The 17,583-nt window shown below is 45.6% G+C and overlaps 1 protein-coding gene across 1 annotated transcript; it reads right to left on the bottom strand.

Moving 5' to 3' along the window:
* Positions 1-2,223: 2,223 nt before the first annotated feature.
* LOC117560051 lies at positions 2,224-6,290 on the bottom strand. Its single transcript, XM_034236802.1, has 3 exons — positions 6,202-6,290; positions 4,200-5,893; positions 2,224-2,272 (listed from the first exon to the last, which is right to left on the bottom strand). The coding sequence occupies exons 1-3, from the start codon at positions 6,274-6,276 to the stop codon at positions 2,224-2,226; spliced, it is 1,818 nt and encodes a 605-aa protein (XP_034092693.1). The 5' UTR covers positions 6,277-6,290.
* Positions 6,291-17,583: the final 11,293 nt, after the last annotated feature.

Genomic DNA, 17,583 nt, shown 5'->3' with positions numbered 1-17,583 from the left:
ATCACTGCCCCTCCACCCGTAACATCACTGCCCTCCACCTGCCAGCACCCAGCTAACATCACTGCCCCTCCACCCGTAACATCACTGCCCCTCCACCTGCCAACATCACTGCCCTCCACCTGCCAGCACCCAGCCAGAGGAGAGCAAACAACAAAAACAAGCAAGGTGTCCCGTCATGTACCTGGAAGTTTGGGTTGGCAAAATGGAGTAAGAGAGGGACTTGAAAAACCTTGGTGGCTCTCTACTCCTGTTGTTACAGTTGTCTTGGTTGCAGCTCTCACGTGTTTTTTTGTTGCCATTTCCACATCTTTAGAAAATATGAAATAAAAAATTGAAGTGAAATCAACCTCTTCTCTGGAGAACAAACTTTGATTTCTCTGTCTTGTGAGTTTGCAGTCTTGCTCCTCCACCCGTAACATCACTGCCCCTCCACCTGTAACATCACTGCCCCTCCACCTGCCATACAGTAGGTTACTAACAAGATTACTTATATAATACAGTGATAGAATACATGTTTAGTATGCTTACTTATATAAAACAGTAGTATTAAACTTACCTTGTGTTTTCACACTCACTTAAGTCCCTCTCCCTTTGCCATCAATCCAAAATCAGCTGAGCTGCAACATTATACAGGCAGGTAATAATCAACATAATCACAAGGACACAATATGGCTCTGCTAAAAACACTCACTCTTACACGCACCAAAGTTATATTTATCTAATATTTAACTCCCTCCACCCCCGCATACAATCCCGTTTAGAAGCCCCTCTTCTCTAATTCAACAACGTTGGACCAAATGACATTAAGAGAACGGAATTTACAATTAAAAGGTTGTTCAACGTCTGTTGCTAACTTGCTTCGGTATCCTAGCTTGATCTGTTATCTGTAAACGTTCCCTAAATCTACTGATTTAGGGATAATCCACTGACATCCTTTAATACACATGTTAATTTGAATCAGATGTACTGATAATATCCGCAATATAAATCTTTAAACTTGTGTATTAAAGGATGTCAGTGGATTATCCCTAAATCAGTAGATTTAGGGATAATCCACTGACATCCTTTAATACACATGTTCATTTGAATCAGATGTACTGATAATATCCGTATGGAAGCCCATTTCCGCCACTTGAAAAAAATAAAATCCCCATGAAAAGTCATAATTATGAGATAAAAAAGTCGAAATGATGAGATAAAAAGTCATAATAATGAGATAAAAAAGTCGAAATGATGAGATAAAAAGTCATAATAATGAGATAAAAAGTCATAATTATGAGATAAAAAAGTCGAAATTATGAGATAAAAAGTCATAATAATGAGATAAAAAGTCTTAATTATGAGATAAGAAAGTCGAAATAATGAGATAAAAAGTCATAATTATGAGATAAAAAGAGACACTTTGTCACAACAGACAAACTAGCAGCTCTTTGGCTCGAATTCTCCTATTTATCTTGATACGGAAATGGATTGTGAGTACATTGAGGACTACTTTAAACGTGGATTTACAACAGATGAAATACTTAATTTGCTTGCTGATTCACATGGAGTTGTACTAAGCAAACGCACCCTTGAAAGGATTTTAAGCAAGAAGCAGCTCTGGCGTCGAAAGAATAAAACCGATGTGGCTGAGGTGGCAACCTTCATTGAACAGCAACTGGAAACATCTGGTCAGTGTCATGGTTACAGATGGATGCACCAAAAATGTTGGTTACATGGAATTGTGACTGACAGAGAAACAGTGCGAATACTGCTACAGTTATTGGATGGTGAAGGTGTTGATCTGAGGTCAAGAAACAGACTGCGAAGGCGCATCTACCACAGCTGTGGTCCAAACTATGTATGGCACATTGATGGTTACGACAAGCTTAAGCCATTTGGAATTGCAATCAGTGGATGCATTGACGGGTTTTCCAGAAAGATGATATGGCTTGAAGCTTACAAAACAAACAAAGACCCGAAGATCATCGCTGGCTACTTTATTGATGCTGTTATCAATGCTGGTGGGTGCCCTGCCAGACTCAGACTTGATTTAGGAACAGAAAATGGCCATATGGCTGAAATGCAGCAGTTTTTGCATTTTTCTGAGAACCAAGCTGAAACAGACAATGTAACCTTTGGTCCAAGCACTGGAAACCAACGTATTGAACGATGGTGGCTGACCTTGCGAAGTGAGTGTGTCCAGTTTTGGATGGACCTTTTTGACAAACTGAGTGTAGATGGCTACTTCTCAGACAACTTCTTGGACAAGTCCTTGATCCAGTTCTGCTTTCTACAAATAATACAGGTACTTGTCACATTATGAAATAAATAAATGTTGAATGTGGTGAATATTTTTAAAGAGCCACAAATGACCATGTGTAAAATAGAAATTGCCTGTTTTCCGTGGAGAGAGTGAATAATAAGTTATTGTTTCTGGCTAACAAAAATATGTGGGTATTCAGAGTAGCTGTGTCAAATAAGTAGGGTTTATTTTCGGGTTTATCCACCACATTTTTATAGCTGTTAAGATATAACATTAGTTTCACTGCTGCAATTTACATTTTACAGTTATTAATATGATTGTGCCAACCTACCATAGTCCAACTAGAAGACACATCTCACAAATATAACAAACCATGGGTCAGGAGTATACTTGACTAAGGCAGTAATCACCACTGCCCAGTATTTTTATACATTCTATTTGACTGAATATTATTTGCCTCCTAGGAAGAACTTAATGAGGTTGTATTGACTTGGAACAATCACAGAGTCCGTCAAGTCCATAACTCACGATCACCCCATGGACGTCCCTCCATATTGCATGCAGTCCCTCATCTGTATGAAGGCAGAGATTGTTTGCACCACGTGGACCTGGAGAAAGTTCAAGTCTGCCTTGATGAGTGTGTGTTCAAGGACTTCCCATGTGATGAAGATGTGTTCCATATCTGTGTGGATCTAATGTCAGAGTATAATCTGAAATTAACAAATGATGTGTTTGAAACTGTTAACCTGTATATCACACTCAGACAACTGATGAACAATGAACTGGATCATTAACTTTCCTGGGGCAGTGTCACAATTTATATTTCAGAAATGTGTATTTGTTTCCTGTTTCATTCCAGGACAAATTGAAATATATATACTGATTGCAATTGTCAGAATTATGATATACTTTAACCTGTGATGAATGAAAATATAATTGTAGCTGTTTGAGACACGTCAAATATGTACCAAATATTCTCAGTACATATATTTGTATGTACACACAAACAAAGTCATGTGTTGCCCTTAGATTGACTATGTGTAAAAACAGGATACAAATGCAAAATACACACATGTATTAATATAATTATTTATTCAATTATTTAAACAGATAGCATACAAAATTGCTGTTTTCATTCATGCTCCATTTATCTGAATCCAACCAATCAGCTGGCAGACTTCAATAAACCTCTGAAATCAAAATTGCTGTTTTCATTTTGACTGCATTTTAATCTAACTTGCTACAGTATCAGCAGCCTTTAATCGTAATCCATCGATACGTTTATGAGTGGTTTAAATGCCAAACTGTCTTTTGGTAAATAACAAGAACAGCATCTGAATAGAATAGTGCTTAACAAAGGAATATATACATTGTTGTCTGAAATAACTGATTTAGACTCAGGTTATTAGTGAAGTCTAGCAATATAAACCATCAATCTTAAACTACTTCCTTAACTGAGGTATTCACAGAAAGTTATCTGCATTGAAACGTAAACATGTTCTTAAACTGAAAACAATGTTCAACAAAAGTGGCTAAAAGCAGTAAAGAAATATTGACAAGATGTTGATGCGGTGACACTCAGGAAGGTTAAACAAGCTGGATTACTTCCTTCACAATAATCTGGAAAACCTACAAATCCTAAACGTGAACCTCTGATTGCAGTCTAGTTGCTGTAAGCTGAAATCTTTGTATCTTAGACAATATCCATTACCCACACGTTGCTATCTAAGACTTTGTTCATTTCATGTCGAAAATCTGGGTATAGTGGTCGTAACTGACTGGCAACTCCAAGTAACAGCCACATGTATGAGCAACAGGTCTTCTTTGAAATCCCTGAAGTTGTGTGAAGCTGACAGTGATGCTCTTTCCTGTGAACAAATCTGATCTTGTGCAAAATCTGAGGAAAAGGGAGAGGTGCTGGGTGTCTGACTCTCTAAGATATGCACTAACATACTTGACCATTTGTTTCTCCTGGGCATTCTGTGTACTGGGGTAAGTCATTGATCTCATGATCTTTCTTGATGTTGGTTGTAGCTCTTCATAGACTGCTGCAATCCCTTTCAGCTCTGATCTAAGAGGTGCAAGTGTGTTGTTCCACTGTTCAATCACAAAAGCAGGCTCTTGAATCAGTTTTTGGTGAGCAATCTCCTTCAAGATTTGCTCAAAGTTATCTGCTGTTGGAAGCCGCCGGCAGTTGTGGATATCCATGATTTCAAACAATTCTTCTTGGTCCACACCTTCAAAATCTGAACGACAAGATTCAAAGATCACCCGCTCAGACTCTGACACATACTTGAGAAAGCTGTCCACAAGATCACTCTCAACAAAGCCCAAAACAGCTTGCTCCAGAAGTACAGGTGAAAGTTTAACAGGAAGGTACTTCTCTTTTTGCCAGCCAAATGTGATTATTCGGCCTACACTTTCCCATTCTTGTTTACCAAAATCATGACGCAGGTATGGCACTTTGAAGCCATTTCCCATAGTGCACTGCTCATAAAAGTCATTCCAAAATTCGGACAGTATATCCCTCATAACACCTCCATCATCCACAGCATTTTCAAGCTTTCCATCGGGAAGAATAACTTGGAAGTGAAAGTCATTCTCCATGATATTTTCCTCAGAAAACACTAGAATAAGTTCTCTGAGAATCTGTCCACGATGAAGAACAATAATTTTCTTCACTCTTTCTCTCTGATTGGCTTGTTCCTGAAACATATCCATTGAAGGAGGCATGGATGATTCAATAGACAGTTCCGTAGAGAGAGGCAATGTATCATCAAGACTGGAGTACTCCATCAGAGAGATGCTGTCTGTGCGGAAAGTTACAATGCCACTATCATCTAAAGCACCGACATGAAACAGTGTTTCATGTTCTTGCAAACTGGATGCATCAGTTGGGTTGACTGTGGTGTAAAGAAGGGAAACACTATCACTGTTTTCATTTGCAAAAACTGTGCTGCTTCCAACAAAAATGACATCTGAAGTCCTTATCTCCACCGGATCTCTTACAGATGTGTCTGTAGAGAGGTGATAGATATCAGGTCTGGCATGTGTGTTTTCACCTTCTTGAGCAGTTGCATCACTATTGTTTTCCACCAGATTTATGTCACTGGCAATGTCTCTCTTCTTGGTTGTTAAATAGAAACGTAAGAGAGGTAATTTTGTCTTTTCATACAGTTCCTTGACTGTGATACTATCCTCTAATGAATGCCGCTGAAAGTCCGTTAAATCAATGTCAAAATCAGTAAGGCTCCCCTCTGCATTTTTTCCATCTGGAAAAAACAACTGCACAGCCTTTTCAATTAGGTTCTGTTTTGTACTGTCCTTCATGACACTCTCTTTTCTGGTCCCCCCACCCTTTTTGGTGCGTACCTGCACAAATTCCCCTTCTCTGAAATGCACCCATCCAATTTCAATCTTTCTTTGATTCTTCTGAGCATTCTTTGGAGCGGTTTGATGGTCTGTCTCATGATCACCTTTGTTTCTTGAGAGCTTTCCTCTAAGTCGCTCAAAGAGCTTTGACTTGCGACTCGTGGGTTCTTTTTCCTTCCGTCTACAGTATCCAAAAACAGCCAGTCGATCACCATAGGATGGCAGATACTCTCTCAGCTGGTCATCTGTCATGAGAGTTATGACACTGGAATCCATCTAAAATGAAGAAATATATCAAGAATTCTTAGGTCAAGTGAATTAAATTACAACAATGAAAAACCTGCATACACAGCACCAGGTATTATTTTCAAAGCTCTTCCAAACTTTGGGTTTTTTAATGTTTATTTGTGAATTGTCCAAATTAAGCATTTCCTGTATCAAATCAAATCAAATCAAGTGTCATTTATAGAGCAAATTTAAAAACGATTTTTGGTCGAGCCAAAGTACTGTACATGTAATAAAGACACTTTACTACAATAACAAGAAATGTTCAGAAATATAAAAACAAAATATATATAAACTACCTTCTCCTGTTCCATTCGCTGTATGTCTTCCTCAGGTACATGTTGTGACCTTAAATAGTCAGATAGCTCGTCCATCTTGTGACAGTTGAAAAAACCTCTCCACCTCTGTTGAATGAAATGAAAGCTTAAATGTAACCTTAAATACATTTGATTTTTAAAGTTGATTTTTACAAAATCGTTTTTGTTTGTCGTTTTGGTATTCAAGCATCTTCTCATTAAAGGTAGGTTGTGTACGTTTGAGAAACCTGCTCGAGATCGCTAGAATTTGAAAATACACAACCGGAGAAAATCTGCCACTTCCTTATAGATCCCCTCCTCCAACACACACGAACGCGCACATGACCAATGAGGACACGAGATAAGTTTGTGCACAGATGGAAGGCTGACAGGCAGGTCGGCCATCCAGTTATGTTAGCCGGGCCGGCTAAAATGATTGGTCGTGCTTTTTACAGCGCCACGACTTCCACTGATACATTTTTTTAATGGATTTATTGTCAAAGCACTTAAGATATTCATTGCTATCGGGATGTTAAGAGCATTCCATGGACTATAACAAAAAGCGTATCTCGAGCCGGTTTCTCAAACTTACCTACCCTACCTTTAAATGTCATGTTTAAATAAGACTATTGTAGTGCCAGGAAAAGTGAGTCGGAGGCGGTGTATTAAGAACAGAGTTCCAATCTTTATTAGCCATTAATAACAGAGAGGTTATCGCATGAACTGCTCTGCTTGACGAGCTAGCAGGAATGGAAGCTAACACTACAGGTGTTCCCACTAAAGGGTCCGTGTGGCAACACAATACGAGAGGTGAATTATGTCCAATAACGTGTCACCACACTATAAACTATACTCCAAATTCTCCAACTAAGGAGGAAGGGGAGCATTATTTCATTTTATTAGATTTTATTGATCTTGTAATACTTAAAATAGGACTCTTGGTTATGTGTGTGTGTGTGTGTGTGTGTGTGTGTGTGTGTGTGTGTGTGTGTGTGTGTGTGTGTGTGTGTGGTGTGTGTGTGTGTGTGTGTGTGTGGTGTGTGGTGTGTGTGTGTGTGTGTGTGTGTGTGTGGTGTGTGTGTGTGTGTGTGTGTGTGTGTGTGTGTGTGTGTGTGTGTGTGTGTGTGTGTGTGTGTGTGTGTGTGTGTGTGTGTGTGTGTGTGTGTGTGTGTGTGTGTGTGTGTGTGTGTGTGTGTGTGTGTGCATGGTGCGAGAGGAGCGAGCGTTTTTATGTTTCTGGAAGTAAAACGAAGCAGCAGAAAATATAGGTCTGTGAAGTATTTTGTGTAACAAGAAGAACTAAACAAATGCAACGGCCTCTCTCCAGTCATTTCGATATTATTGAACCTGAAGCTTGTTGCTTCGGCCCTGGGAGACCACAGAGTAATCCCCTGTTTCCTCGACTACGGTCTGGGAGCCGACAGGAAAGTTCAACACATGCATAATGAATGCTATCCATGCTATCTGACTGTACCACTTCGGTTTGGTGATGTTACTGAATAATCGCTATGGCATTAGCATTTCCCCCAGAATAGCAAACTGAAAAGCGATAAAGAACGACAGTGCAATGTACAATTAACGCATGACTTTTTAACCACTGCGTTACATGTACTGTAGGCTACTATAATTAGTGGTGTATGTACCGTAGCTGAGATAACATTTACGGGTTAGTTAGGCTAGCAGCAGCAGTATGCCTACACTATTGTCATTAGTGGCGTGAACGTTACCACAAAACTATAGGCATAGGTGTAGTGCCGTGAAAAGAGAGTCGGAGGCGGTGTATTAAGAATGGAGTTCCAATCTTTATTATCCATTACTTTCAGAGAGGTTAACACATGCACTGCTCTGCCTGATGAGCTAGCAGGAATGGCAGCTAAAGCTACCGGTGTTGCCCACTAAAGGGTCCGTGTGGCAACACAATAAGCAAGGTGAATTATGTCCAATAACGTGTCACCACACAAGCCCCCCCAGAATTCACACATAAACAAAATCAGCATGGCGGGGAGGAACGACACGCCGACCCCCACGACTCCTGAGCACGGGAGTCGGAAAAGTGACTCCCGCCTGTGCGGCCCCCGGAAGGGGAGGGACCGGAACAACAGGTCTTAAATCCGTGACAGGGGACGAGGCCGGGGGGCGGCCCCGTCGCGGAGGTCGAGCCAGCACCACAGGCTGGTCCAAGTCCAGGTGAGCAGCCTTCACCCGGTCCACCGAGACGTGCTCGGCCTTGCCACCCAGGTCGACCACCAGGTGCTTGTCCCCGTGCTCCAAGACCCGGAAAGGCCCATCATAAGGGGGCTGCAGGGGGCCTCTGTGTGCATCGTGCCGGATGAACACGTGCTCCGCCGAGCGGAGCTCTGCAGGAACCTGGGACACCTGAGTACCGTGCTGAGTAGTAGGGATCGGAACAAAGGCCTCAGCGGCGTCACGCAGGAAAGCCCGCTGGGCCGACGCCGACCAGGGAGCCGATGCATTTGGGAGGAAATCCCCCGGAACTCTCAGCGGCTGACCGTAGACCATCTCCGCTGTAGAACACTGCAGATCTTCCTTAGGTGCGGTCCTCAGGCCCAGCATCACCCAGGGCAGCTTGTCGACCCAGTTACCGTCCGTAAGGCCGGCCTTGAGGGCCGCCTTCATGGAGCGATGAAAGCGCTCGCAGAAACCGTTAGCCTGAGGGTGGTAAGCGGTAGTCCTGTGCAGCTTAACCCCCAAACCGCCTGCCACAGCGTTCCAGAGCTCGGACGTGAACTGAGAGCCCCTGTCTGAGGAAATGTCTGACGGGGTGCCAAAACGACACACCCACGTTGCAATGAAGGCCCGGGCAACGTCTGCGGCTGATGTCGAAACGAGCGGAACCGCCTCCGGCCAACGGGTCGTCCTGTCCACCATGGTGAGGAGGTAGGAAAACCCCTGAGAGGAAGGCAACGGACCAACCAGGTCAATGTTGACGTGATCAAACCTCCTCTCAGGCACCAGGAAACGCTCCAACGGGGCCTTCGTATGGCGGTGCACCTTAGCGCGTTGACAAGCCACGCACTCCCTGGCCCAAGTCCTCACGTCCCTTTTCAGTCCTTGCCAAACGAACTTCGCCGCTACCAAACGGACCGAAGGTTTAACGCCGGGGTGTGACAGGCCGTGCACAGCCTCGAACACAGGACGCCTCCAGCTGGCAGGGACGACAGGCCGCGCCAGGCCCGTAGAGACGTCACACAGGAGAGTAATGCCCGCGTCGCCGAACACCACGTCCTCCAAGCGCAGCCCCGCGCTCTCCACCTTCAGGGCCTGGACGCCGGGATCTGTGACCTGGTCTGCCGCCATGCGAGTATAGTCCAGGCCCAACTGGACGGCACCGATGACGACCCTGGAGAGGCAATCAGCAACCAGGTTCGACTTGCCAGCCACGTGCTTAATGTCCGTAGTGAACTCCGATATGTAGGACAGCTGCCGCTGCTGACGTGCCGACCAAGGCTCCGCCACTTTTGACATGGCAAAGGTGAGCGGCTTGTGGTCGACAAACGCCGTAAATTCACGGCCTTCCAGCATGAAACGGAAGTGCCGCACGGCCAAATAAAGTCCGAGGAGCTCCCGGTCAAAGGCGCTGTATTTGCGTTCTCTAGGCGTCAGCTGGCGGCTGAAAAAGGCGAGCGGCTGCCAAGCGCCCTCCACCCACTGCTCGTGCACTGCGCCGACCGCGTAGTCTGACGCGTCCGTGGTGATGGAGATGGGAGCCGTAGATGATGGGTGTGCCAGCAAAGCCGCCTGAGCCAACGCGGTCTTGACCTCAGCAAAAGCGCCGTCCGCCTCTGCTGTCCAGTCGATCTCCTGGACGGGGGTCTTGCCTTTCAACGCTTCATACAGCGGCCGCATGATGTGTGCGGCCCGGGCGATGAAACGGTGGTAGAAAGTCACCATCCCCAGAAACTCACGGAGCGACCGGGCTGTGAGCGGGCGAGGAAACGCCGCAACAGCCTCCACCTTCGCTGGCAGAGGTGTCGCACCGCCCTTGGTGACGCGGTGCCCCAGGAAATCGATGTCCGACACCCCGAACTGGCACTTTGCAGGATTGATGATTAATCCGTGTTCGTTGAGCCGTGTGAAAAGGGCTCGGAGGTGGGACAGGTGCTCCTGCACTGAAGCGCTGGCGACGAGTATGTCGTCGAGGTAAACAAACACAAACGGCAGGTCCCGCAGCACCGAATCCATCAGGCGCTGGAACGTCTGAGCGGCATTCTTGAGTCCAAAAGGCATCCGCAGGAACTCAAAAAGTCCAAAAGGCGTTATCACTGCTGTCTTGGGAATGTCCAGGGGGTGCATGGGCACCTGGTGGTATCCACGCACCAGGTCCACCTTGGAAAACACCCCCGTACCGGCCAGATGCGCCGAAAAGTCCTGAATGTGCGGCACCGGATAGCGGTCAGGCGTAGTGGCGTCGTTGAGTCGGCCGTAATCCCCGCACGGGCGGAACCCGCCGTTCGATTTGGGAACGACGTGCAGGGGGGAAGCCCAAGGACTGTCGGAGCGGCGGACAATGCCCAGGCGCTCCATGGTTGCGAACTCCGCCCTCGCTACAGCCAGCTTAGAAGGGTTCAACCGCCGGGCCCTGGCGTAGATAGGAGGCCCCCCGGTAGTGACGTGGTGTTCCACGCCATGCTTAGTGGTAAGCGCAGAGAAGGTGGGTAGCGACAGGTCTGGAAACTCGGCCAACAGTCTGAGAAACGTGTCTGCACCTGACAGCGAGCCTGACAGCCCGTCGTACGCTGCGCTGCCAAGTGTGCACACGAGGGAAGAAAACGTTAAGGCATCAACCAAACGCCTATTCTTAACGTCCACTAAGAGTCCATGAGCACACAAAAAATCCGCTCCGAGGAGGGGAAAAGAAATGTCCGCTGTCACAAAATCCCAGCTGAAACGCTGTCCTCCGATGCACAAACACATAGGCCTCACGCCGTACGTGCGAATGGGACTGCCGTTAGCCGTCGTCAATCGCGGTCCGTGCCCCCCACGGGCGACGTCTTCACTCGACGCTGGAACTACGCTCCGTTGAGCGCCCGTGTCACACAGAAACAGGCTCCCCGAAACGCTGTCGCTGACGAAGAGGAGCCTGCACGTGCCGCCGACGCTCAGAGCCACTACTGAGCGCCGGCCCCTCCGTTTCCCGGGGGTTTGTAGCTGCACGGAGCGATGCATCTCTTCGCCCTTGTCCCGAAACGTGCGTGGTAAACGCACTCTCCGGCGTCTCCACGCCGGCTAGCCACAGCCGTGTCCGGCCTCCGCCACGCTTTCTTGACTGCCGGTGGGCCGCTGAGCGTCGCGGCTAACGTCTCTGCCCCGGGCTGTTGCGTAGCCAGGAAAAAACGATCCGCTTCCTCAGCCAAAGCACGGGGCTCCGTGACAGGCGTGTTGGCCAGCGCCGTCTGTACCCGGGGAGGCAAGTGACGCAGGAAAATCTCCGTGAATAAAATACGGGGATCTTCCCCCCCTAGCAGATTTAGCATTTTCTCCATTAGCTGGGATGGCTTGCTGTCTCCTAGGCCTTGAATGTCAAGTATCTGGCGGGCCCTCTCCTTAGCAGATAAGCTAAATGTCTTAAGGAGAAGGGCCTTAATCGCCTCATATTTGCCATGATGTGGGGGGGCTGCGATGAATCCCACCAACCTGGACGACGTGGAGCTCCCCAGCGCTGCTACCACATGGTAGTATTTTAGGTCCCCGTCACGGACCTGTCGGCAGGCGAAATGTGCCTCCACGTGTGCGAACCATGCCTCCGCGGTGTGCTCCCAGAATTCCGGCAGCTTTATGAAAACATCGCGCTCAGCCATGTTCGTTAATTTTCCGGAAACTTTCTCGGAAAAGTCAGGGTCACCAGTGTAGTGCCGTGAAAAGAGAGTCGGAGGCGGTGTATTAAGAATGGAGTTCCAATCTTTATTATCCATTACTTTCAGAGAGGTTAACACATGCACTGCTCTGCCTGATGAGCTAGCAGGAATGGCAGCTAAAGCTACCGGTGTTCCCCACTAAAGGGTCCGTGTGGCAACACAATAAGCAAGGTGAATTATGTCCAATAACGTGTCACCACATAGGCCTATATATTATAGTTCATAACAGGTAATGTCAAAGCTATGAACTGCATTGTTGTAGTTTAGCTGCAATATAGGCTATATAACATCTAACATTTACAAAAGTCACCTTATTTAGGACTAGATGCCGTTTGCATGGTGGAGAGCAGCAAGGTGATGAAGGGACCTTTGAAGACAGCGCCACTGCAGCGCATGCGCACTTCTTATCTCATAATTATGACTTTTTATCTCATTATTTCGACTTTCTTATCTCATAATTATGACTTTTTATCTCATTATTATGACTTTTTATCTCATAATTTCGACTTTTTTATCTCATTATTATGACTTTTTATCTCATAATTTCGACTTTTTTATCTCATAATTATGACTTTTTATCTCATTATTATGACTTTTTATCTCATAATTTCGACTTTTTTATCTCATTATTATGACTTTTTATCTCATAATTTCGACTTTTTTATCTCATAATTATGACTTTTCATGGGGATTTTATTTTTTTCAAGTGGCGGAAATGGGCTTCCATATATCCGCAATATACATCTTTAAACTTCTTCTTACCTTTAAAAGTCCGTCACGAACGGTTATTATGCTGTAACTATACCGCTCTGCTAGCCTTGGCGCTAACTTCCGGGGAACGAATGAGAGGCTCCACGATCCGCCATTGCTGTAAAAAAGTGGTCCATTGGAGTGAACGGAGATGTCATAACTCTTCTATTATACGGCTCTGGGTCTGCTGCGTCATGCATTACTGATACGTCGATACGTCACGTTCACAGGGAAAAGTCCCCAAACTCGCGCCGAGTAAATTGCAGACAGACAGCAGAACTTCTACGATTAATTGTATATTATTTTCGGATGGATAGATTTGTTCTTAAACGCCCTCGCATTGAGGTACAATTCGAACAGGTGCCAGAGTCACACGACCCACCTGAAGAGTGAATAGTGAGTTTTGAATATATTTTGTAATAGTCATTTGAAAAAGTGTTTTGTATGACAATTGAGACACAGGCCACCTGTTGTGTGCTGTGTCTGTCTCTCTCTGTTTACCTGTGTCTCTCTCTCTGTCTCTCTCCCTCACTCTCCCTCTCCGTGTCAATTCTATATGCCAACTTGTCTTGTTTCTGCTGCTGCGTAGCATGTTGTAACAACGTGGAATTAGCAGAATAGGCTATTGTATTGTTTAACTCACACCTGTTGCTCTCGATGTAATTTAGCTGATAAAAGGAGACTAATAAAAGCTAATAAAAGCCTCACGGCCCGTCTACACTACAGGCGTCAAAAAATGCTTTCAACGCTTCGCCCATTCATTTGAATGGGGTGACGTAGGATATTTTCAAACTTCGCCGAACTGCATTGTGGGTAGCATGGCAAGGCGTTGCAAGCATCGCGAGTGTCTATCGGCGTCAAAAGTTGAACAATGTTCAACTTTTGAGGCTCGATGCTTGCTCGAAGCTGGCGTCAGCCAATCAAATCCCGTTTTTGCAATTCCCGCCAGTACAAGCGCTAGCTAATCAAACCGCGTGCAAGCTGGGAGGGCCAGACCGCAGTTCATTTCCTCATATTCCAAACGAGAAATTACGGTAGCAAATCACCCGGTTCTTTCCGACCAGAACTAATAACGGGATACAAACCGGAGGAACCAGGCATGGAGGGAGGTGGCAGAGACAGTGGGTGAAACTGGTAGGTTTTCACCTGTTTGGGGATTTTATATCCAGTTTACTTCGTTTTAACATTGCTATTACTTTGTATGTCGGGGGGCGGGAGATTCATGCGATTGGTTATTGGTCGCGTTGCTCGCAAAAAATCGCCAAGCTTCAGACACGCCCAGCTTCAAGCTTTTTCGATGCCTGTAGTGTAGACGGGCCGTCACGGCCCGTCCACACAGCAGCTTTAGACGATTCTTCCACCGCTTCCAACGCTTCTCTGCCCATTGACTTTGAATGGGGATGACGTCACTTTTCCTCGCTTGTCGCCGAACTGCATTGTGGGGGAGCGAAGCGAAGATTTCCAGGATTTCCAGGATGTTCAGGATTCAAAAGTTGAGCAATGTTCAACTTTTGAAGCTGAGCTGGAAGCGTCAGCCAATCAAACCCGTTTATGCAAATCTGACAGTAGAATGTAGGAAGCTCTAGCCAATCAAACCGCGTGTAAGGGAGAGAGCCAGACCGCAGTTCATTTCCTCATATTCCAAACGAGAAATTACGGTAGCAAATCACCCGGTTCTTTACGACCAGACTATTTACCGGGATACAAACCGGAGGAACCAGGCATGGAGGGAGGTGCCAGAGACAGTGGGTGAAACTGGTAGGTTTTCGCCTGTTTGGGGAGTTTATATATATATATATTGCTCGCATAAAATCCCCGTGTTTTTTTTGCTTTGTATGTCGGGGGCGGGAGATTCATGTGATTGGTTGTTGGTCGTGTTGCTCGCAAAAAATCCCCAAGCTGTCAGACACGCCCAGCTCCAAGATGTTCAAGATTTGTTCAAAGCTGCTGTGTGGACGGGCCGTTACGCTTGGCGTTTCACTGTCAAGGGGTTCGATATAGCGTGTATGTAATTACATTACAAATACTGACTTGAGCCCCACCACTGTATGGGTTAGCCCAGTGGTTCTCAAACTTTTTCTGTCAGGCTTTGGAGAAAAAAAAAAGTCGGACCCCCCCAACACAAATAGTCAGGCTTAGTGGCTGCGCCAGAGATTTCTTTTGGGGGTGCTGTGGGGTAGCTTGACGTTTCATAGAGGGTGCTCAAACATTTAGGGTTTCCCATTAATGTACCGGTCGCTACAGTGGAACTTTCTACTGCAACACTCCCCAAGCATATACACAATGTACCCGCGACTGTTACAATGAAGGCTCGATAATCAGCTCACGGCATATAGGTGTAAGCAGGGGTAAAGTGCTATTGTTATAGGTGGTGTGTGGACCTCACATAGGGGGGTCCGGGGGCAAGCTCCCCCGGGAAGATTTATTTTTAAATATTGAAGTTAAAAGCATCAATCTGGTGCACTTTGAGAGCAAAATGAAGAGATCTATGGATACATCTCTCAACACAGAACTGTAAACAGATTTATTATTTCTTTATGGATATTTTACAAATCACTCCCTTTTAAACTTTATACATTTTTTAATGTCATATAGTATTTCATACCTGTTTTTAATTTATTCTCTTATTTTTTTATAACTATAATGATCATATAAACGTGTGCCTCGGAAATAATTGTTTACATGAATGGTGACCAAAACGTTTGAGACCCACTGAGATAACACTCAGAGAGTCCTTTAGCTCACTGAGCCTCTCAGTCTGACAGGAGAGGACTCTCCTCCACTTTGTTGTTGAAAAAACAAGCGTAGCTCGCTAGCACCAGAAGCTAACATCAACGATCTCCGGTACCGGTGCGCTCTCTCTCTCTCTCTCTCTCTCTCTCGCTCGCGCACACACACACACAGAGCCGAGCTTTAATGAAACACAGAGACCCAGACGTAATAGTACTGTACTGCATCATATTATTTTCAAATCAATAATTTTTCAAAATATGATTTTTTTGTAATCTTTTTTTTTTTTTTTTTTTAAATAACCATTTTTCCTCCTGGTCTCTCGCGCCCCCCCTGTCATGCGTCTGCCCCCCACTTTGAGAACCACTGGGTTAGCCCTACCATAGATTACCCAACAAAAATACTCTGGCGCCGCCACTGGTTCTGATCTGGATATATTTGTTACACCCGATTGCCATTTTTGACGGACGTTTTGGTTTTCTACCCTGCTACACCTGCCATTGTAGCCCACCTGCTAACGCTGCTCCATCTATCAAATAACCAGCCCCACTCTTCGTCCTGCCCCTCCCCGTGGGCCCTGACTCTGGTTATTTAAACCTCCCGCTCCTGCCGGTCCCCCCATCTGCTGTAAAGGACAGCCTGCAACTGACCTCTCATCCTGTCCAACAGCTCCACTTTCAGCGCCGCTGGTCTACAACCATAGCCAGCGCTGTGCTAACGCTAGCATCCTACCACGGCACTACGATGTTACGATACTCTGTCTCCCAACTTTTTAATCTCAATAACTTTTCTGCGCTTCCTCTAAGCTTGTCTGTCATCAATTGCCTCGGGCTTCTACGCAGACCGAGGTATGTCCATAGAGGTTCCAAACGCAGATTTCTTTACTCCCAGTCCGGAAAATCATCCATAAGATCTATCTGGTCGACTAACCGCCATGTCCCACAACTGTCATCAATCAATCAATCAATAGGATACGGCTGTAATAGGCCTAAGGCCTTTTAGTCGCTCATAAATAAATGAGTAGATCACTGATTCTTTATTTACTATGGATGCTGGCAACAGTCACATAGTCCAAAGTGAAGGTGATGTTTGACCAGTAGTGGTCGAGGCGGGATTTGAGACAGTTAACCGTCTTGGATGTGACAACGCTTTCTGTCACATGTCATGTCATCTGAGCGCACTTATTACTCCATATTATACGAGAAGGGTCTAGCTGCGGCCGCGGACAGTACACGACAGTACACGCCGGTACACGCCGGTACACGACACGCCCACCTGACACGACACTACGGTGGCTGAGAGGCACTACCGTACATGGCAGATTAAAAGCGAATTGACGACACTACACGACACGCCCCCTACACGACACGCCCACCTGGTACGACACTACGGTGGCTGAGAGACCGTACATGGCAGATTAAAAACGAATTACAAATGTTATTGTAGCATTTTAAGCAACTATTAGGCAAATAAATTAATAAACTATCAGTTTGAACCCCTTATCCCATTTTGATGGTTGACATCTCATTTGAACAGTGAAAGCCAGAATGACAGCAGGGGTGAATTTTATTTTATAATTTTGCAATAAGTCAAAGATATGTTTACTGTATATTATAAAAATGCTTGTCAGGCATACTGGAGATGGAAAGGCTTTAGTCAGTGTTGTAGCTGAGATTCTTACCGTTCCAATGATGTATTAATAATAATTGGATACTTGGATTTATATAGCGCCTTTCATGAGACCCAAGGTCCCTTTAAAAAGAAGAACAGGAGTAGAAACAAACATAACAAAAGGCAGTCAGACAAAACAACAAATAGATTTGGGGCTAAAGGCCTTGGCAGACAGATGGGACTTGAGGGCCCTTTTGAAGGCGTCAAGCGTGGGGATGTTGCAGATCTCCGCAGGGAGAGCGTTCCAGAGAGTGGGGGCTGCCATACTGAAGGCTCTGTTCCCGAAGGATCGCAGGTTGGTGCGGGGGGCCAGAGTCTGAAGACCGCAGGTTCCGGGGTAGGGCATGTGGGAATTGTA

Source organism: Gymnodraco acuticeps, unplaced genomic scaffold, assembly GCF_902827175.1.
Source record: "Gymnodraco acuticeps unplaced genomic scaffold, fGymAcu1.1, whole genome shotgun sequence".
Lineage (NCBI taxonomy): Eukaryota > Metazoa > Chordata > Actinopteri > Perciformes > Bathydraconidae > Gymnodraco > Gymnodraco acuticeps.
The sequence above is the reverse complement of the archived record's forward strand: the minus strand, read 5'-3'. Positions and strand labels throughout refer to the sequence as shown.